We start from the raw sequence: 22,903 nt of genomic DNA, 5'->3' as shown, positions 1-22,903 counted from the left end.
AGCCTAAAAGGCCATTAACTTGGTTTAAACAAAGTTCCAAAGAACATAGCATCCATAAAAGAAAAATAAAAGAACAAAAGACAGTAGAAGTACTGAGGAACTTAAAAAATAATAGTATGAAGGGATATTAAAAAAACAGCAAATAAAGTTTCAAAACATACAATAGAGAACTGAAATGCATAAATATAAAATAATTTTAATGAAAGTTTTTTCTGTAATACTTTGATCGTATTAATTACTATACATATTAAAATAAAGTTACCAAACAAATTCAAAATACAATTTGAGCTCACTTCAAGATCATATTTACAACACAATCTTTTTTTTAAAAAAAAATAATTTTTATTTACATTTTTCGTTAAAAAACATAGAAGGGCGGTATATAAATTGGAAATTAAATTAAATTAAATTTACTTATTGTTGTCTTTGTTAAAGTGCATTTCCTAGGGCCTGGTCTGAAAAGGATATCCCAGCTTTTTTTGGGGGGGGGGTAACTGCCAATCAGATGTGTTCCCACTAAGGATCATGGGGCCTGCAGAGTCTCTCTCTCTTTCCTGTGGGCTTTGCTGCTGGGTGGTTGCAGGGAGAGCTGCTCTGTGGGGAGACGTGGATGGCTACTGGGGGAAGTGAGGATACAGAACCAGGACCTAAATTTAAATAAGAAATTGTTCGATTTACAGTTATTTTTAGTCGTGTTTTCCCGGGCCCTGTTTTATAAGACTTTCCTGGTGCTTACTTCTGAGTAGACATACATAAGATTGTGTTGTAAAGACCTAATTGATATATTAAGGCATGTAAGTTGTTTTGTCTTCCCCGGATTATAATGTAGAGATACAGTACCGAACATTTATGTATTAAGGTACTGCAAAGAAGCAAGAAAGTATGTATGTTTATTGTTGTTTTGTTTTTTTGTGTGTTATCTTTTTATGATGTGTTGTTTCTCCCTGAGGACTCAGGGCGGTGTACAGCCAAGATAAAAAACATAGAATACAAATATTAAAACATTTAAAAATATATATAAATTTTGGCCCGAAAGTTAAAAAATCACAGACTGATTAAAAGAATTTAAAAATTTAAAATGAAACACATCTGTTTCATCACAAATATATAAGGAAAATTAGCAGACTTTCAAAAATTTAGTTAATTCTGTTCTTGTCTCTAGTTGTTCTGATGTGCAGTGCTCTATAGCGTCATTTTGAGAGTAGGAGTTGAAACAGTTTATGTCCAGAATGCGAGGGGTCTGTAAATATTTTCGCAGCCCTCTTTTTGACTCGTGCAGTATACAGGTCCTCAATGGAAGGCAGGTTGGTAGCAACTGTTTTTTCTGCAGTTCTAATTATCCTCTGAAGTCTGTGTCTGTCTCGTTGGGTTGCAGAACCAAACCAGTTATAAAGGTGCAGATGACAGACTCAATAATTCCTCTGTAGAACTGTATCAGCAGCTCCTTGGGCAGCTTGAGCTTCCTGAGTTGGCACAGAAAGAACATTCTTTGTTGTGCTTTTTTTGATGACGTTTTTGATGTTCGGTGTCCATCACTAAGCTACTTACTTACTAAGGTTTTATAAAGTGGTATTAATGCTTCAAGTAATTTTGATTCTATGCCTCTGTTTATACAACCCAGGATTGTATTAGGTTTTTTTTTGGCTGTCACCACACGCTGCTGGTTCATATTCAAGTAATCATCCACTAGGACTCCCAAGGTCCCTTTCACAGTTACTGTTTTTGAGCCAGGTCTCACCTAATCTGTACTCATACCGTTAGTTTTTTTCTGCCCAAATGTTTTACATTTAAATCCATGTACAATTTATAGTTAATTCCATCTTTCCATTTGGATTACAACTAAAATGTATTTGGCAAGTATCCAATCCAGATGTGTGATTGGAGGAGAGATACGGCACATGTGCTTCTCCAGGGAATTCCAATTAAGCCAGGAACTTCCATCTTTTGATGAGGTTATCTATCAAGTTTTGCGACAATCTTCTGGATAGCTGCAAAGAAAAAGTTTCTCCACAGAGCACATGGTACTATCGGCCCCTTTTCCATTTACATAAGCACAGAAGCCTTCTCCTTTCACTGGAAACCTGCAAAAGAGGACAAGGGATTACTACCATATCTGCATGAACAGAAATTAGCATTGGAGGAAGGATCCTTCCATGAAGATTCCCAGCTTTAGAGCGTAGGGAACATCAGCCAACAATATGCCTACATGGTGCAGTGGATCAACTTGATTATGAAGTCTGGAGTTTATAGAAGTTTTGTCCAATAAACATGTCTGAAGGATACATGACTGGGAAAAGCTGGTGTACATATAAATACACACATGCACAAACATAAAGCAGGAAGTATCCATTTTCAGGCATCTGGAACAACTCCATAGCACATGATGGTCATATCCTCAACTTCACAGAGGAGTAAAAGTCTTGCTTGGCAGGCATAAATGACATTGATAGTTGAAACATGGCAGCTTTTTCTACTTTCTGTTATTAGAAGAGATTCCAGAATGTTTTTAAACCATCAATGGGATCTAGAACCTGAGAGAGAGCCAGCCAACTCTTAGTGAAACTTATGTCTGTCTTAGAAATTATTTTCAAAACTTCCTTTACACGTTAAATCTGAATATTACAAACTGTGAGCACTTCCTAAGTAATTTGTTAAAGATATATTTGGTTTCCATATTTTTGCCCCAAGTTGTTTTGGATAGCGAGTGGGGCAGCATATAAATTAGAGAAATAAAGAAATTAGCTCAAATATAATATATATTAATCTATATATATTATTATAAAATATAATAATCTGAGCTATTAAATGCTGAGGGAGCATATATGGGGTTTGTCAAACACATCAGGAAATCTACAGCATTTGGATGTTGAAATATAAAGTGCAAAAGTAAAATTTTGGTTTCAAATTTCAGTGATCAAGGGGATCTTTAGGCAAGTTCCTAGCACCTCTGAAGTATTATGCTCAGCCACTGAAATTTTGAATTGAAATTTCAGGTGCATACTTTCTCTCTTTTATCTGCATATTCCAGTTATTTGATTAGGATATTTAATTTGAAGTCCATTTGATGGAATCTACAATCAGATCCCTTCACCCAATCCAATTGTCTAGTCAGCCTGATCTGATTACTTTTCAAATAAGTATGCTTTTCTAAAGGAAGCTGAGGAAACATTTTGAATTAAGATAACTTATACTGTCATTTTTTTTTAATGTGAGCATACCGATCCACATTAAAAGTGAAATTCTGTTTTGTATTCTCAAGAGAAAAAGTATATCTATCCAAACACATTCATATGCCCCTGCTATATACATACATAAATATATACCATATCATATGTATGTATATATGTGTGTATCAGTGGTGGGTTTCAAAATTTTTTACTACTGGTTCTGTGGGAGTGGCTTGGTGGGCATGACATGGCTTGGTGGGCATGGCAGGGGAAGGATACTGTAAAACCTCCATTCCCTCCCCACTCCGGGGGAAGGATACTGCAAAATCCCCATTTCCTTCCCGATCAGCTGGAACTTGGGAGGCAGAGAATAGATGGGGGTGAGGCCAGTCAGAATTTTTACTACCGGTTCTCCGAACTACTCAAAATTTCCGCTACCGGTTCTCCAGAACTGGTCAGAACCTGCTGAAACCCACCTCTGGTGTGTATGTATTTATACACACACACATACATACACACATATAAACACACATATATATACACACACATGTATATATTTATCACTGTCCATTTTGAATATGTAGCGGAAAGAGGAAACTTGAGAATTCACAAGATGGAGGATTTGAATCAGATTGGGGTGGCTGATACATCAACACAAAAAGTATGAACTTTAATACGTACACTCACATTTGCCATTTCACTACCATGTTTGCCTGAAAATACAACCTACCCCAAAAACAAGCCCTAGCCCGATTTTCATGTCTGCACCTAATATAAGCCCTACCACCCAAATATGCCCTAGTTAACCCCCGGCCATTGTTTGGCCGGGGCCTATGTGTAAAAATCAAGCTAGGGCGGAGGAGTGGGGTTAGAACTGTTCCACATATCCTGCACCCACTTTCCTTAGTAGCCAGGCCTCCCATGCCCCGACACCTGATGCGCTGCTGCTTGGCTTCTTGTATGCCTGCTTCTGTCCGGATGCCACATGGCTCGTCGTGCCGGTCCCGCTGCCACAGCTCACGACAGAATGCCACAAGGCACGTCGCGCCAGTGCCAATGCTTGTGGCAGGACACTGCGTGGCTTGTTACACCTGTGGCGCTGCTTTTTTCATTTTTCCTCCCTTTTTGTGTCTTATTTTCGAGCAGAGACTCTTGATTCTTATTCTTTCAGCCACTCAAGCTTTAGTATGATGTGTATAAATGCATCAAATAGGTAAATAGCTGTGTAAGTTCTATAAATAGATGAAACATACTTACTGATTTGTAAACTCTGTACCATTGGGCCATTTCCAGACTTGATCTTTTCCTGAGAGTCCAAACCAGTGATCGGAATGTAACATACTTGCACAAAAGTCCTAGGAGAAAGGAAATAATGTATAATAAAATCCTCATTTAACACATTGATTTTCGAAAGCAAGTGTCTATTACTTTTTTACCATCTACTGAATGCCAAAATACACAATTTATGTCAAATGTATTTCATTTGTACAAAATCATAATCAACTAAGATAAAATTAATGCATACGTAACAGCTTTGTCAGAACTATTTCAGATACAGTGGGCTTGTCCATTATTTTGGGCAGATAGCTGCATAAAAATTGGGTCCATTGTGTACAAACTCCACTAAATGGAGGAATATTAAATCAAGTTTTTCAGTGCAATATATATCTGTAGTTAAATTTAAAGTGCATTACATAGGACTCAACAGGAATATATTAGTTTCTCTTACTCATAATGATATTCCTCCTTAAATATTTATTAATAACTCATCAAAATAATAAAAATGCTTATGGATGGCAGCTTTATGCAGATGATGTGTTTATTTGATTATGTTCCATTAAGTTGATGTTGATTCTTCCTGATCATTTATAGACCTTCTCTAGGAGGGCCTGTCCCCAACCTGATCTTTCAGATCTTCTAATGGTAGACCAGTTGCTGCTGCAATCGATCATACATCTTACAGCTAGTCATCCTCTTTTTCTCTTTCCTTTGACCTTACCCAGATCTATAAATTTATATAGTGTCCAAAATTTAAGCCTGGGTCACAAGGTAAGATGAATTAGAAGAAGATGAGTATGGTTTAATAACTGGAGGAAGAAGCATCAATATGTTGTGCTAATGCTGATGACATTACCCAGATAGCCAAAAATGCAGGGTGAAATCCAGCAGGTTCTGGAGAACCGGTAGCGGAAATTTTGAGTAGTTTGGAGAACCGGCAAATACCACCTCTGGCTGGCCCCAGAATGGGGTGAGAATGGAGATTTTGCAATATCCTTCCCCCAGGAGTGGGGAGGGAATGGGGATTTTGCAGTATCCTTTCCCTGCCACGCCCACCAAGCCACTCCCACAGAACCGGTAGTAAAAAAATTTGGATTTCACCACTGCAAAAAAGTGAAGGATCATCATGCTCTAAAATAAAAGTCAAGGGCTAAAGTGGAAAAAAATGGCATAGAATGAAATTCTATATAAAGACGACCATGTAGAAGAACCACCGTTATAATCGAAAATGAAGATACCGAAGTAGTGGATAGTTTCTGCCTTTAAGACTCCACTAAGAACTACTGACCAAGAAATGCTCTGCAGACTAGTAATTGGTAGGGCAGCTGTGAAAGCTTTGGAAAAAAATATCAAGATACGTTGGCATGTCTAAGTTTACAAAAATCGCTCTGTGAAGGCAATTATGTTTATAACATAAACCGGTCGTGGTGGTTCCAGTGGTTATCAACAGATTGAGTGCCATACCAAAAAAAAAGAAAACCTTAAGAGCTGTGCACTGACATTTCCATCTGTCAATTACAAAAGGCCACACTGTTTGGATCCCTCTATATCAGGGGTGAAATCCAGCAGGTTCTGACAGGTTCTGGAGAAACGGTAGCGGAAATTTTGAGTAGTTCAGAGAACTGGCAAATACCACCTCTGACTGGCCCCAGAGTGGGGTGGGAATGGAGATTTTGCAATATCCTTCCCTCAAGAGTGGGGAGGGAATGGGGATTTTACAATATCCTTCCCTCAGGAGTGGGGAGGGAATGGAGATTTTGCAGTATCCTTCCCTCAGGAGTGGGGAGGGAATGGGGATTTTGCAGTATCCTTCCCTCAGGAGTGGGGAGGGAATGGGGATTTTGCAGTATCCTTTCCCTGCCACACCCACAAGTCATGCTCACCAAGCCCCACCATGCCACTCCCACAGAACCGGTAGTAAAAAAATTGGATTTCACCACTGCTCTATATAGACGGTATACAGCACTACAAAATCCTGTGGTTCTTAGTAAGAGCTTGATGCATATGAAGGCCAACACCAACTTAAAAACTGGCAGCTATGGCTTCACATTGTTGTGAATAGAAAATAATAACAATAAATAATTGGAACCATAAAACTGAGAAAGTTGCAGAAAATTAAGAAGACGTTAAGTTGCTCTGGGACTTTAGAATTCAAATAGAAAGGCACTTGCCAAAGAATACCCCAAATTTAATAACCGTCAATAAGAAAGACTACAAAGCATGGATAGTTGCAGTACCTGGAGGCAGCATAATAGAAGAGAAAGAAATGGAGAAAATCAAAAAATATAAAGAAATACCAAGAGTCATAAGTGTTTTTGGTGCAATCCCAAAACAACTGGACCACCATTTAGCATCACTGGCATTGATAAAATCACCATCAGTAAATTGCAAAAGGCAATTTTACTGGGAACAGCTTACCGTATTTTTTGGAGCATAAGACACACCTTTTTCTCCCCTAAAAGAGGCTGAAAACTTGGGTGCGTCTTAAACTCTGAATGTAGCTTTTTCGAAGCTTTTATTCAGCCCTAACGAGGCGCTTGTGAGTGAAGCATCTCTCTGCTTTGCTTGCTGCCTCTGACTCTCAGCTGTTCTTTAGAAGCTTTTTTTCAGCCCTAACTAGGTGCTAGCCGAGTGAAGCGATCTCCCTGTGCTTTGCCTGCTTTTCTCACTGCTGCTTCCTTTCAGCTGTGCCTTAGATGCTGGTTTTTTATCCCCAAGCAGGGGATAAAAAAACAGCAAACTAATGTGCTGAAGCTGAGACTAAGGACGCTAGCCAATGAATACTTGGTAGGCAGATCCCCCCCACCCCCACCCCTATTTTCCTCCCCAAAAACTAAGCTGCGTCTTATACTCCGGTGCGTCTTATACGCCGAAAAATACAGCATATCCTGCAACGACTTCTTTAACACCATAAAACACCAACACCTGCCTATTCCTTGTCCTTGGGAAGAACTCGATAGGTGGACAAAAATGCCAAATCCAGTCGAAACATCTTGCTGACTAAAAGAAACCAATAATGATAAATAACTGTGACCCATTGGGGTTGCTTTTTAAGAGAGAGTGAGGTGACAAAAATGAACATTAAATTTTAGGTCGACCATTTTCATTTTTAACCCCAATGCTAGATAGTGACATCATATATCTAAGGAGGGTTTATGTGTCATAAATAGAAAAATAATTGTAGTGAAAAATGAACTGCAATAACAAGTCATTATTTATTTAGCTAAACAGATTAATCAGAATGACCGTGGGCGGGCGGGCAAAAAAGCAGTGGTAGTGGGAAGAGACTTCCAACTCCCTGTTGGCTTCCCCATTGGCTTTGCTTGTGAGGAGCTGGCAGGGGACATTATAAATCATAATCACATGACCATGGAAAGGCTGCGAAGGACATAACTTTGTGAATAAAACAGGTCTGGACATGGTAAGATTTCACAGGAGTAACAGGTCCTGGATTTTTTACATATTCTCTAAATTAGAGGATTTAAAAGTACCTTGATTCAAAGTTTGTTCCAGTTTGATACACTTTTTCGGCTGACGTAGTGTACAAACAGACAACAGATAAACTGCTTATTGTTTGAGTATTTATGAATGTCAAGACAATGATTGGATTTTACATACCTTGATTCAAAAATTGTTCCATTTGGGCTGACATGGGGGGGACAAACAGATAAATTCAATGACAGTTTAGTACTATATGGATAATAATAAATATAATTAATATTTTTTACTTTTTGTCCACTTATTCCTTACCAATTCCTTCTGTGTAGCAATCACAGCCAAGGAGGCATTAAATGAGGAACAGATGTTTGAACTTGTAGACCAATTTGCTGCTTCTTTTGATACATAGAAATACTTTCCGTCTTTTATAATCCAAGACTCTGGGCAGGCAAAACGTACACAGGGAGCACAAATTGGACAAGGTTTTTCTTCATAAGGTTTAACTAGAAATAAAACAAATTGGGCAAATATTAGAGCTCGTGATTAACTACAGTTCTGACGACAAAGTTTGAATAATCAGCATTAACCTAACTCCTTTAAATTGCAATTCAAGGACTTTTTAAAAAAGAAAACCAAGTGAATTAACCTGTAAATACAAGTAGTCCTCACTACCTGTAGGGAGAGGAAAGGGAGAGGAGCCTCTCTTTGGAGGCTGGCGACAGCAAAAAACGTCACTTCCTGTCCCACCAGGAGTTGGGAAATGGGCTGTTTCGGACCTCCGATGGGGTAGGGAAGGCTGTTTTTGCCCTCCCCAAATGCATAGAGAGGATCTGGAGTCAGGTGAGAAAGAAAAATGGGCCTACCGGGCCATCACATGCCAGGAGCGGGGGGTAGGGGGGTCGTGTGCACATGCGTGGGGCACATAGAAATATGGATGTGGGCACGTGCGCACGCGAACCTCCCCCACCCACCCCCTTCCTGGCACGCGATGGCAAAAAGGTTAGCCATCACTGGGCTAAGGCATCAAATTAGAAACTGGGAGATTTTGAGTTGCAATCCTGACTTAGGCACAAAACTAGTTCGCTTCACTCTGTCTCAGGCCTAGAAAGATGAAAGAGCCAGGGACAAACTATTTCCAAAATTTTGCTATGAAATTTGCAGGGTTTGTCCAAGCAATTGCTAGGAGTCAAAGACTGACTTGATGGCACCACTTAAAACCTCTCAAAAAAGCCACTCAATACCTGGGCACATGTGATAAAACCAGAAGAGAAATGATCAAGACTGAAAGGTCATGGAACCAAATGCAAATTTGTTTGTTGGATTATACTACTTTTCTCTCTCCTCCCCCCTCCCCCCCGCTTCCATCTGCATTGGGTTTATCCTACCTTTCACATGGCAAACTTTCTGGAGCATTTGTGAGAGTGTCAAAAAGATGGCAAGCACAACAATGTAATAAAGTTCTTCCCTTTGTGGATATGCAGGAAATATTTAACACACCTACAAAAATCCTAGCTTCAATTGCACTGCTGCAAGCATCATTTTTACTTATTTGACAAAGGTAAAGATAAAGGTTCTCCTCGCACATATGTGCTAGTCGTTCCTGACTCTAGGGGGCGGTGCTCATCTCTGTTTCAAAGCTGAAGAGAACCCGTCTCCGTGGTCATGTGGCCGGCATGACTAAATGCCAAAGGCACACAGAACGCTTTTTCTATTTGCCTTTTTTTTAAAGTGCTTTCAAACTGCTAGGTTGGCAGAAGCTGGGACAAGTAACAGGAGCTCGCCCCGTTACGCAGCACTAGGGATTCGAACCGCTGAACTGCCGACCTTTCGATCGACAAGCTCAGCGTCTTAGCCACTGAGCCACCACGTCAAAAACACACATACATAATTGCTACTTCCTTCCTTGGCTTACAACAGTTCATTTAGTGACCGTTCAAAATTACAATGGCACTGAAAAAAATGACTTATGACCATTTTTCACACTTACAACTGTTGCAGTATCCCCATGGTCACATGATCAAAATTCAAATCCTCGGCAACTGGTTCATATTTATGACAGTTGCAGTGTTCTGCAGTCATGTGATCAGTTTTTGCGACCTTCTGACAAGCAAAGTCAATGGGGAATCTACATTCACTTAACAGCCGTGTTACTAACTTAACAAACACAATTATTTACTTAACATCCATGGCAAGAGAAGTCATAAAATGGAGTAAAACTCACTTAACAAATGTTTCACTTAGCAACATTAATTTTGAGCTCAACTGTGGTTGTAACTCGAGGACTACCTGTAATTATTCATGCATGTGGTAATCTTGATGGAAACAATAACAACAACTATGGATAAAGTTAAATAGAAATTTCTCATTGCTTACCAGCCAATACGATTATAGTGATAATCAAAGAGATGTTCAGGATAATAGATGCTATAATCCATTTATTGTCTAAAATCCTTTTACGTATGAGAGCTGAAAAACAGACAGGAAAATATCAGGAGATGAAGTTCAAGATTTTATTGTGGCTGTTTATTTATTTATTTTATTGTCTTGAAAGCTGCCCAGATTGTAGTCACACTGTGGTAGCTATATAGGACAGAGAGACACTATGGCACACTAAAACAGACAGATGGAAAGTATCAGCTATTCTTAATGCCAGACACTTTCACATTTACCCCAAATGACTGGTTGTAATTTGTATACAGGTTTTTTTGTATTTTGTATCTTAGAATTGTCTTCCTTCAGCTTTGTGTATTCCACCTGGCATGCTGGGAAATTTGGGGACGGAAGTTCAAAATATTTGGACAGCTTTGGGTTGGAAAAGTCTGATGTACTGTGTTTCCCCCAAAATAAGACCTTGTCTTATATTTTTTTGAACCCTGAAATAAGTGCTTGGCCTTATTGCCATGCGCTCAAAAGCCCGATTGGGCTTATTATCAGGGGATGTCTTATTTTGGGGGAAACAGGGTATTTCCATCTGTTCACAATTAAAGTTTTGCTCTTGAGTCATGGTGGATCACCCACTAAGAAACAATATATCCCCATTCTGGGAGGGAGGGAGGAATGTAACTGAATAATGCCATCAATTTGAAATGGAGGGAATGTAACAACACATATTCTGTCACTCGTGTCTGGCTCTGATTGGCTTCTGCGTCAGGCTGTATCATTTTTGGGACATCACTTACAGCGGCTGATTCTTTGTGGCAGATATTCCTCACTTTCCTTTGGCTAATCCACAATGATGTTCATAGGCCCCAGCTCTGCCTTAAAGGCAGTGGTGGGATTCAAATAAGTTGACAACCGGTTCTCTGCCCTAATGATTTCTTCCAACAACCAGTTCACCAAACTGCTCAGAAAGTTAACAACCGGTTCTCCCAAAGTGGTGCGAACTGGCTGAATCCCACCACTGCTTAAAGGCCCTCCTTAAGAGGGGTTTTCCAGCAAAGGTAGCATTAATTCTTAATTCTTGCAAGTATATAACATACTTGGAATTAAGTGCACCTTTAACTTTGCCTTGCTAAAAGTTACTATAAATGTACCAGAAAAAAGGATCAGAAAAACTTTCTCTGCAAAAGTGCTTGCCCTTTGCAAAGCAGTTCCAAGAAACAGAAACCTCAGCTCTATAAAAACACAATCTGTGATGAGAAACAACTGAGGACGAGGGCAGGCAGGCCGGCCAGTGTACAGATACTTGAAGAAAACCATTTTAGCCAGGAAAAAAAAAATAGAACATGCCATCCCAACTCCCCATCTTTTCCAACAGCACTATTAATCAAGTTTAACCAAATCTTGTTCTTAATGACAAAGGTTTTAACATCAATTTATTTCCCCTCAGATTACTAAACTGGATTTCCCTCTCCAACCCTAATGCCAAAACTCAGTGGCAGGATTTTTGCCTTGAAAATGGGAAATTCCTGCTAAGGAAATGTGGGAAACTGACCAAAAGCAGAGTGTTAGCATAAAGTTGGCTTTGTGTGACGTATTTCTTAAAAAAAAAAAAAAAAAGGAACACTCAATCTCCTCTCAACAAAACCAGAGGGAAAAAAATAAAGGATCCTGCTTGTTCCATAAGTGTGGCCCAGCTCCACCCACTTTGTTTCATTACTTCCCCTCCCCTCAAAGATTACAAAGGACGTCAGGCAGGTACCCACCTTTGCATTTACCATCATTTCTTGCCCTCTTTGCATCAGTCGTCCTTTCAGGAGTGAAAGGATCATAAATTCCAGAATCGTCTTCTATGTCTAAAGGAAAGCAGAAGACATCAAGTATGACAATACACAGAGACATGATCTACTCTCACTATTAGGAAGGTGCTGCCCCCAATTCCCAACCAGGGCTCCCTCTTTCATACTCATAACAATATAAAGAAATATTTTAAGTAGCTGAAACCCAGTGGTGGGTTGCCCCCGGTTCGGACCGGTTTGCAAGAATCAGTAGTAAAACTGACTGGAGGCCCCGCCCACCACCCCGAATGTCGTCATCAGAAATCTGCGCATGCGCAGAAGCAAGATGAGCATGTGAGCGAAGTGAACCGTTATGAACCGGTGGTAAAGGTAAGTAGAACCCACCCCTGGCTGAAACCTCACAAGATTCCCAAGTCTCGCACTGTTGAATGTTCACAGGCAGAACTCAAAATGTCTACGAAAAACCTCATGATAGTTGACCATCTTGCAAGATTTTGGGTGATTATATTAGGGGGTGGTGCCCATGCTACAGGACAAAACTGGGCCTACATCTCGGGTATTTCCATAGTCTTGGTGATGCATATTGTTTTTCTGCAAGCATGTAACTGATAAAACAGAATCCCAGAATTCTAAAGTTTAGAAAATTATCTGGAAGAGTCCTCTCAGATGCTCTTCCTGGTTGGTCAGAGTTAGAGTGTTTGCTCCCAGTACAGCTCTTATCAGAATTACCACAGATAATTGAAGACCAGCCTACCGGTAGCCAGTTCTCTTACCAGTTGTCCTTAATTTTCCCTTGGGTCCAGTCATCTTCCAAATGTTGCAGATCAAAACTTTTGTCAGTCCAAGTTTGCTTATTCAACTTACGCCTGCTTTATTTGTTGTGATTCCTCTGCTTAGAATAGAAACCACTAGTTTTAGTCATAGACTCAATTAAACGTTTTTCTCCAACTTCATTAGTACTCTAGAGTTTTTCTCCCACTTTCTGTTGTTCTCAATTAGATGAAAGAAAGATCTGACTACCTCACCTGTAATTTTTCCTCGTATTTTTTTCCTGGTGACAAAAAATATCAGGATTCAGACTGTATGGAAAGAAAAAAAATTGGTATTACTCATTCCTGCACAGGAGTATATCATTAATGTATTATTGTAGAGAAGATACTTTCTTAAACTAAACTTCTTCAATATCTCCCCTCCACTGAATCTTGAACACTGACAGGAACAGCCAGAGGTTATGAGACTTGAAGTTTGAAACCAAGATAGATACATTTTTGAAATGCCTTCAAGGATTGTTACTTGAAGAACTTCAATATTCAAATCAGGCATATTTTCCCAATGCCAATAAAAATTAGGAACAATTTTATCTTGTGCAAATGAAGTTTCCACTTACTTTTCCTCATCTAGTCCTTTGCAATGCAGAGACATGGACAGACTCTGGAGAGAACCAATGCTGAGCTTAATGGGAAGAAGTGTTCTGCTAAATATCACACTACGTTACAATTATTTCCACTTTTCCAACAGTTTCATAGAAACACTCTGTAATATGAAACATCAGCTTGGCAGGACCACCCTTAGAAGTCTCCGAACACCACTATCTCACCCCCAGAAATAGAACTGGAGCTACCATAGGAGTATCACTCAGACGGCATATAAAAAACTATTGTAATAGTATGTGGGAATGACCTTAAGTGATGGGGAAAGATGCTGCCTAGGGAATGATCAGATAAAAGAGAGAGGAGCCCACAGCTACTTAACAGCCAGAGAAAGAAAGTTAGGAAAGGTCCACCCTAAATTGATCAAGCTGTAAAAGGAGGCAGTGGGAGATTTGTACTTTCGGACTTGCAAGATTCTTGTTCATATAGCCCGAAAACAAAGTAATGTGCACATCTGGTTAGGTTTCCTATCTAGTTTACCTAGAAGGGCTGAGAGTTATTTGCTACCAGAGGGTCATTTATGTGTTTATCTTGGATTTATTTTATTCGGTTTAATTATAAAATTCATTATATTAATTATACCGTTTCTCCTATAATAAGACATCCCCTGATAAAAAGCCCAATTGGGCTTTTGAGCACATGGCAATAAGGCCAAGCACTTATTTCAGGGTTAAAAAATATATATAAGACAGGGTCTTATTTTTCGGGGAAACACAGTATCTTTTAGTTGCATGCTCCACCTTTTCTTCAAGAATTCATATACTGGGGACTTCCGATTTGAGGTCATGGCGAGACAGTTGGGGAAATAGCGGGCTCTGACGAGCCCCGCGGAAACCCCGACTGCCGAACCGCCGCCGATGGGTCTTCGGACCAGAACCATCCTGCAGGGACAGGAATGGAAGAGAGGCGCCTCGTACAACCAAGAGGAACAGGCAAGTTCCTCAGAGGTTGGAGGGAACTCTCTGCAAGTCGGCGGTGGGGGGCGGCAGCCATGGCGGCTGCCACGAAGCTGGAACAAACCGGGCAAGTGATGTGCAGGAGGAAAGTGGAAAAGAATGATGCCTTTTGAAGCCGGGTGAGTGACAACCAACCCAGGCTCGAAACAACATTTGGAATGATAGCTTTTTTTATTTGTAAGACCCCTAGCCTTAAAAAAATGGCTGAGGAGCTATGGGGCATAGAAGATTTTAAGATGAAATTTTTAAACGAAAAGAAAAAGACCCGACTGAAAATTGATATTTGAATAGACTAAATTGAAAAAATAAACATTGAGACTTAGTTCAAAATTGAACAACTTTAAACTTGAATTGAATTTTTAAAGAAAAGAAGATAAAGAAGAATTATCTTTAAAATATAGAAGGAGGAGAGAATTAAGCTGGAATGTTATATAATTGAAACAAAATGGTGATTTGCATGACTAAAGGAAATTGTGGATTGTAGAGGGACACCTTCTGGTTAAAAAGAAACATTGTAACTTGCTCCTTGTTTGGGAACATTGTGAATATTACAGATAACAACTGTGGGATTTTGGTGGTAGAGCTGTTTTTTGTCTGCAGGCGATTTGACTTTGGTGAGGGGAAAAAAGGGGGAAAGTATGATGGAACTCTTATAATTGGACTAATTGGTGCAGGAACAAAAGAAGTCAAATGGCACAGGAACAAAAGAAAATTGATATGATCTGCTTGAAATAGAAGTAAGAAAAAGAACTAAATTGATATATAGAGAATTAAATTGTGAACATTGAAATTGAAATGAAATATATGCTAACAGACAAGGAAATGAGGAACGATATACACACGGCTGGAAAAAAAAAGATAGAAACAATGTGATTAAAAATAAAGCAATGCATAGATGGACAGTAATAATAAAAAGGGGGTTTCTTTAGATGAATGAAAATGAATATGAATATAAGAAGAATTTGATATAATTCAAGGTTCAAGGTAGAATCAAGGTCCATTGAGCCTTGGTGGCACAGCAGACTAAAGTGCTGTTAAGTAGCACCAGCTGCCTGCAATTATTGTAAGTCCAAATCTCACCAGGCTCAAGGTTGACTCATCCTTCCATCCTTTCGAGGTAGGTAAAATGAGGACCCGGATTGTGAGGGCAATAAGCTGACTTTGTATAAAAAAAGAACACTGCTTAGGGGGGGCCAAAAACCCTACTAAGCAGGTATATACAAAAGTATGAAGACTATTGCTTAACGCATTGTAAGCCGTCCTGAGTCTCTGGAGAAGGGCGGCATATAAATCCAACCAATAAATAAATAAATATATAATATATAAAAAATTGAAATAAAGAAGAAAGTTAGAATATGAGAGGAATAGAATATATTAACAGAAATTTATTAATTTACACAAGGATGTGTTTGGAGTAAGAACTAAGCCTCAATGTTAAATTGTTATAAAGATGATAATGACAATGTGATTGAACATTAATAAGTAATGTATAGATGGATGGTAAAAAAAAAAGGGTGATTATGCTGGGATAAGCAGCAAACTAAGGTGATTATGCTGGGATAGACAGCAAAACATAGATGATTATACTGGATATAACAGTAAAAATAAAGACAATTATGCTGGGTTTGATAGCAAAATAAGATGATTATACTGGGTATAACAGTAAAAATAAAAATAATTATGCTGGGATTGACAGTAAAAATGATGATTATACTGGGCGTAACAGTAAAACTTAAGAAGATTATGCTGTGATTAACAGCCAAAAGAGGATGATTAAGATGAAGATTATATACTGGGATAAACCTTTAGAAATAAGGTTTATCCCAGTATAATAATTAATACTAACAATGAAATGATTATGTTGTGATTAAAAGGGTTAAGATGAGATAAATAGTAAAATGAAGATGATAAATGCTAATAGTTAAAATACTGTGTAAATACTTTGATGATTTATACTTTTAAGATATACCCATCCATATTAAAAGGAAAAGAAATTGAAATGATATTAAATTAAGGATTTTAAGATCAGTGTAATGGGTTTTAAGAATTTTTTCTTTTATCAGATAGAATTTATGGCAACAATGTTAGAGAATATTAAGTTGTGTTATTGGAAAACTAAGATTTGTGGTGAAATAATAGAAGGCAATTGATTTGTGTAAAATGATATATGTTAGATAATTTTTTTTTTTTTGCTTTTCTTTTAAAAAAAGATGGTAATTAGTGGGGATTTGGGAAAAGTTTTTGTTAAAGAGGAATTAGTAATTGTACCTACTTATGACCGGATCAATGACTCGTTCTGAAAAGATTTTTGTATGCTTATGTGTTTTAAAAAAATAAAAAAAATGTTAAAAAAAAAAAAGAATTCATATACCTGATATTCTCTTTCCAGTTTCCTCCTTCTGATGATCCTCTGAGCTGAAATGGAAATGAAAATTGTGGATGAACAAAGATTTGAATGTCAGTTCTACATCACACCAATCTTCTCCTGATTGTTTCATTAAGAACCATACTTTCTGGAAATTAATAAATCAGCACTATATATCCCAAAGAACAGAATATTCAATGGTAGAAAATCCACACAAACACAAAAGGGGAAGACCTGATTTGATGCCTAGACTAGAGGAATTCGGCTTGCGATTATTTTCCCCGTAATCTTTAACAATTCACCCATTCTGATTCCTCCCCATGTGAGTCAATAGGTAGGAAAACCAGCTGTGATGGGTAGCTTCTGACTTTTATGATCAAGGTACAACCATTAATAATAAAGGAACAAATTTTCAAAAAATGAGCCACAGACCAGCACCTGGTAGAGCAGCCATGAAGGCCTCTGGATACTTATAGAGCCTTCTCAGGACCTGAGGCCTTCACAGCTGTCTCTCTTAGCAACGGAGATTTGAGGCTTAATGGTGGACATAAGTCAAGGGGTACCCTTACCCTTCCCTTATGAGTGTGTCAGTCATCGGTAATCCAGCAGGCTTTTGCTCTCAAATTCTCAATCTGGTCCACAGTGATTGATGTTCACTGTTGGGAGGACGTATTGAGTAAAATGCGGCAAAACTCACTTAACAACACTCTTGCTTAGCAACCAAAATTTTGGGCTCAGTTGTGGTCATAAGTCAAGGACCATCTCTGTCTTTCTCTGCATGGCAGCCTTGTTCTAGTAAACGCCTTCCCCTTTCTGGAAATTTTCCTGTTAGAGGCACCAAAATAACCCAGATAATATACTGCTCAAAAAAATAAAGGGAACACAAGCAGAAGACATCCGAGATCTGAATGAATGAAATAGCCTTATTAAATACTTTGTTCTTTACATACAGAAGTTTATACACTGCTCAAACAACTAAAGGGAACACAAAACTACTGTATGTAACGAACAAAGTATTTAATAAGGCTATTTCATTCATTCAGATCTCGGATGTCTTCTGCTTGTGTTCCCTTTATTTTTTTGAGCAGTGTATAAGGTCCTACTTGAGCAGGGGGTTGGACTAGATGACCTCTGAGGTAACTTCCAGTGCTGGATTGCTGTGCTGTTTCAAAGCTTACATATTATGTATTTTTCTGTGTGTAAGATGCTACTTTTTTAAAAAAAATATTTACTTGGAAATGAAGGGGCATCTTATATACAGGAAGCAGAGAAAGCCACACATGCCATTAACTATTGTAGTTGTTTCCTGTATCACATTGCCACTCTACATTTCATCTCTATTGTTCCTGCATTTCCTGTCTTTGCACTTTCCTCTTTTAGTGTCTATTCTTATATTTTCAACTGTGGAGTTCAACAACATAATTAACAAATGTTTTAAGAACAATTTTTCCTCCATAGCCCAACAACACAAAGTGCTGGTGCTCTGCTTCTTCATGCCATTCACAGTGTGAAAGTTATCACAAGACTAGAAAACACACGTACACAAAATGCAATAAAGTGGTCCTCCTAATCATCGCATTACACCTGTCCTTAACAGCACTAGCAGCACCCCGCTTGCAAAATACAACCCCCAAACGCATCCTGAAGGAAATCAACAACTGGCAGATGACCTGAATGTGTTTTACTGTAGGTTTGAGAGGAATCTACTGCCATCTATCTCTACAATCCCCATCTCAGACATACCAACAACAACCAAACCTCCTACAACTGACTCCATCCCATTGGGCCCATCGCCTCTGGTGATCACAGAAAATGAGGTGCAAGGTCTATTTCACAGACAAAAGCCAAGAAAAGCTCCAGGCCCAGACAAGATAACTCCTTCTTGCTTAAAAGCTTGTGCTGACCAACTGGCCCCCATCTTCACCCACATCTTTAATAAATGACTAGAGATGTGCTATGTTCCTTCTTGCTTCAAACGCTGTACTATCTTCCCAGTGCCGAAGAAACCCTCCATCAAGGAACTGAATGACTTCAGACTAGTTGCTCTAACATCTGTAGTTATGAAAACCTTTGAAATGCAAGTTACGAAGCCACTGTTAGACCCCTTGCAATTTGCCTACCAAGCAAATAGATCGACAGATGATGCTGTTAATATGGCTCTACACAAATCCTACAACATCTTGAATCTCCAAAGACCTATGCAAAGATCCTCTTTGTAGACTTCAGCCTGGCATTCAATACCATCATTCCAGGTATCTTTCTAACTACACTAAATCAGCTAGCAGTACTTGACCATACTTGTAAGTGGATCATAAGCTTTGTAACAGAGGACACAGAAGGTGAAGTTAGGCAAAATCACATCAGATACCTGTACAATTAGCACAGCCTCCCCCCAGGGCTATGTGCTCTCTCCTCTTCTCTCCAATGACTGCATCTCAAAGGATCCCTCTGTTAAAGTACTGAAGTTTGCAGATAATACAACAGTGATTGGTATCATTCAAGACAATGACGAATCTGCATACAGACAGGAGGTTGAACAACTAGCTTTGTGGTGCGACCAGAACAATCTTGAATTAAACACACTCAAAACTGTAGAAATGGTGGTATATTTTAGGAGAAACTCTCCTATACTACCACCTCTTACAATACTAGACAACACAGTATCAACAGTAGAGACCTTCAAGTTTCTAGGTTTTATAATATCTCAAGACTTAAAAGGGACGCCTAACATCAAAAACATCATCAGAAAAGCACAACAAAGAATGTTTTTTCTGTGTCAACTCAGAAAGCTCAAACTGCCCAAGAAGCTGCTGATTCAGTTCTACAGAGGAATTATATCATCCTTTCTATTACCTATCTCCCCACTTATGACTACAACCTTATTGCTTATAACTTTACGATTTATATTGTTTCCTAGTATGATTTGATTGGTTATTTAGTATCCTATGACTATGTGTTGTATTTTATGACTCTTGATGAATGTATTTTTAATGTATTTGATGAATGTATTTTTATTGTTATTGTTATTATTATTTACACTGAGAGCATATGCACCAAAGACAAATTTCTTTTATGTCCAATCACACTTGGCCAATGAAGGGGAAAAAAAGAATTCTCTATATCCTATCCTAATCCCTATCCTAATCCCAATCCCATTCCTATCCTACATGAATTTTAGTTTCTCCACCGCAAAGTTGTTGTTGGAAAGCAATTAACCCTCAGACAGAGGCAGAAACGCTTCTAGACAACTCTCACTGGAATGTTTTTGAAAGTATCTCTGCAGACTTAGAACTCACAGATGCTGTGACATCATATGTCAGCTTCTGTGAAGACCTATGTGTACCGACCAGGAACTTGCGAATATCGAGTAACAATAAACCTTGGTTCACAGCTAAACTTAAGCAGCTACGTTGTTCCAAAGAGGAAGCCTACAGAAAAGGTGATAAAATGCTGTACAATCAGGCCAGAAATGTATTAACAAGGGAGATCAGAGCAGCAAAAAGAAGCTACTCTGAAAAACTAAAGAATCAGTTCTCAACAAATGAACCAGCAAACATGTGGAAAACTCTTAAAAATATCACCGGTTATGGCAAACCTCCTTCCCAGGCTGAAGGAAATCAACAACTGGCAGATGACCTGAATGTGTTTTACTGCAGGTTTGAAAGGAAATTACAGCCACCTATCTCTAAAACCCCCATCTCAGACACACCAACAACAGCCAAACCTCCTACAACTGACCCCATCCCATTGGGTTCACAACCCCATGTGATCACAGAAAAGGAAGTGCAAGACCTATTTCACAGACAAAAGCCGGGAAAAGCTCCAGGCCCAGACAAGATAACTCCATCTTGCTTAAAAGTCTGTGCTGACCAATTGGCCCCAATCTTCACCCGAATCTTCAATAAATCGCTAGAGATCTGCTATGTTCCTTCTTGCTTCAAACACTCTACTATCATCCCAACTCTGCGCCAACTCAGAAAGCTCAAACTGCCCAAGGAGCTGCTGATTCAGTTCTACAGAGGAATTATTGAGTCTGTCATCTGCACCTCTATAACTGTCTGGTTTGGTTCTGCAACCCAACAAGACAGACACAGACTTCAGAAGATAATTAGAACTGCAGAAAAAACAACTGCTACCAACCTGCCTTCCACTGAGGGCCTGTATACTGCACGAGTCAAAAAGAGGGATGTGAAAGTATTTACACACCCCTCACATCCTGGACATAAACTGTTTCAATTCCTACCCTCAAAACGATGCTATAGAGCACTGCATACCAGAACAACTAGACACAAGAACAGTTTTTTCCCAAACACCATCACTCTGCTAACCAAATAATTCCCTCAACACTGTCAAACTATTTACTAAGTCTGCACTACTATTATTCTTCTCATGCTTCCTATCACCCATCTCCTCCCACTAATGACTGTATGACTGTAACCTTGTTGCTGGTATCCTTAAGATTTATATTGACTGTTTCCTAATATGATTTGATTGCTTATTTGTACCCTATGACTATCATTAAGTGTTGTACCTTATGATTCTTGACAAATGTATTTTTTCTTTTATGTACACTGAGAGCTTATGCACCAAAGACAAATTCCTTGTGTATCCATTCACACTTGGCCAATAAAAAATTCTATTCTATTCTAGTCTAAAATGTTCGTCTTCTAGGCCACCGCCCCACGCAATCAAATCGCCGCGGGGCAAGAAGGGGTCCTGCGATTCTGTGATTCCGGAAGTTAAGAGCACTGTTTGGAAAATAAAGCCCCCAAACCTAGAAAAAGTTATTAAATCACCTCCGGTGATTTAAACCTCATGCTAAAGGACGGGCAGGCTTTTTTTTTTTTTTGCCGCTGCGAGTTAGCCCGCGAGGCCCAACTATTATCCAGACCGCCCTTCCCATCCTGTTAAACCTCAAGATCGGGGTTCTCCAATCTTGGCAACTTTTAAGACTTGTGGACTTCAACTCCCAGAATTCCTCAGCCAGCAAAGCTGGCTGAGGAATTCTGGGAGTTGAAGTCCACAAGTCTTAAAAGTTGCCAAGATTGGAGAAGACCCCTGCTCAAAATCTTCGGATTAAAAAGGTAACCCACCCCTCCTTTTCTACCAACTGCGCTTCGGCCAACACCTCTCCTGCCCACCCCAAAGACCGACCGCATGCACGATGGTTAACGCGGGTGGCAAGAAAATAATTGCTCGGTGAGGAACTTTGTAAAACTTCTTCGCCTCTCCCTTGTCCCTCCTCCCTCTCGATTTGCCCGTTAAAAAAACGCCCGGCCGCATAATGGAGCGCAGCATTAAAAACGCGGGGAACCACCACCACCACCACCACCACTCGCGGCCAGGCAGCCGCTCCCTCCGGCGCCAAGAGCGGGAGGGGCTTTCCGAGGACCGCGAGTGGAGCTTCCCCATTCCCGGCAAACCCAGAACCCCCCTTCCCCACCTGAGCGCCCAGTACCTGAGGGCTCCTTTTCTCTCCTCGCGTTTTGCGCCGTTGATCCTAAAGCAGGGATCTGAAATCTTCAACACCCAAAGAGCCGTATAGAACCGTTCCCCACGGAAAACAAGATGCCGGCACCTACAAGACATGGGTGGACTTGACCAACTTAACGTCACTCCTACACAATCACATACCACACACCCCCAGCTCCGCCTACCCAAGTTTTGTAGCGGGAAATGGGTGCCGCTCCATCCCTCCCGTTTCTGTTTTTCTCTCTTTTTCCTAGCTTTTTCTTTCTTTCTTTCTTTCTTTCTTTCTTTCTTTCTTTCTTTCTTTCTTTCTTTCTTTCTTTCTTTCTTTCTTTCTTTCTTTCTTTCTTTCTTTCTTTCTTTCTTTCTTTCCTTCTTTCCTTCCTTCCTTCCCTTCTTTCTTCCCTCAACACTGTCAAACTATTTACTAAATCTGCATTACTATTAATCTTCTCATCGTTCCCACCACCCATCTCCTTCCACTTATGACTGTATTATTGTAATTTTGTTACTTGTATCTGTAGGAGACTAGCACACACTCCTTCCCTGGAAGAGTTTCTGTGATTCTGCGATTCTGTGATTCCGGCACTTAAGAGCACTGCTTGGAAGATAAAGCCCCCAA

The 22,903-nt window shown here is 39.5% G+C and overlaps 1 protein-coding gene across 1 annotated transcript; it reads right to left on the bottom strand.

Annotated features, from left to right (window-relative positions):
• Window positions 1-1,228: 1,228 nt before the first annotated feature.
• Window positions 1,229-22,381, bottom strand: LOC139309384 (C-type lectin domain family 2 member D-like). Its single transcript, XM_070933447.1, has 9 exons — window positions 22,271-22,381; window positions 16,819-16,862; window positions 13,087-13,140; window positions 12,835-12,950; window positions 12,029-12,118; window positions 10,257-10,349; window positions 8,196-8,386; window positions 4,425-4,522; window positions 1,229-2,081 (listed from the first exon to the last, which is right to left on the bottom strand). The coding sequence occupies exons 4-9, from the start codon at window positions 12,866-12,868 to the stop codon at window positions 1,961-1,963; spliced, it is 627 nt and encodes a 208-aa protein (XP_070789548.1). The 5' UTR covers window positions 12,869-12,950; window positions 13,087-13,140; window positions 16,819-16,862; window positions 22,271-22,381; the 3' UTR covers window positions 1,229-1,960.
• Between the last annotated feature and the right edge of the window lie 522 nt (window positions 22,382-22,903).

The sequence above is a fragment of the Pituophis catenifer genome, unplaced genomic scaffold (genome assembly GCF_029215685.1).
Source record: "Pituophis catenifer annectens isolate HBS135680 unplaced genomic scaffold, rPitCat1.0.hap2 SCAF_2, whole genome shotgun sequence".
Taxonomy (NCBI): domain Eukaryota; kingdom Metazoa; phylum Chordata; class Lepidosauria; order Squamata; family Colubridae; genus Pituophis; species Pituophis catenifer.
Note: the sequence above shows the minus strand (reverse complement) of the source record. Positions and strands in the feature narration are given on the sequence as shown.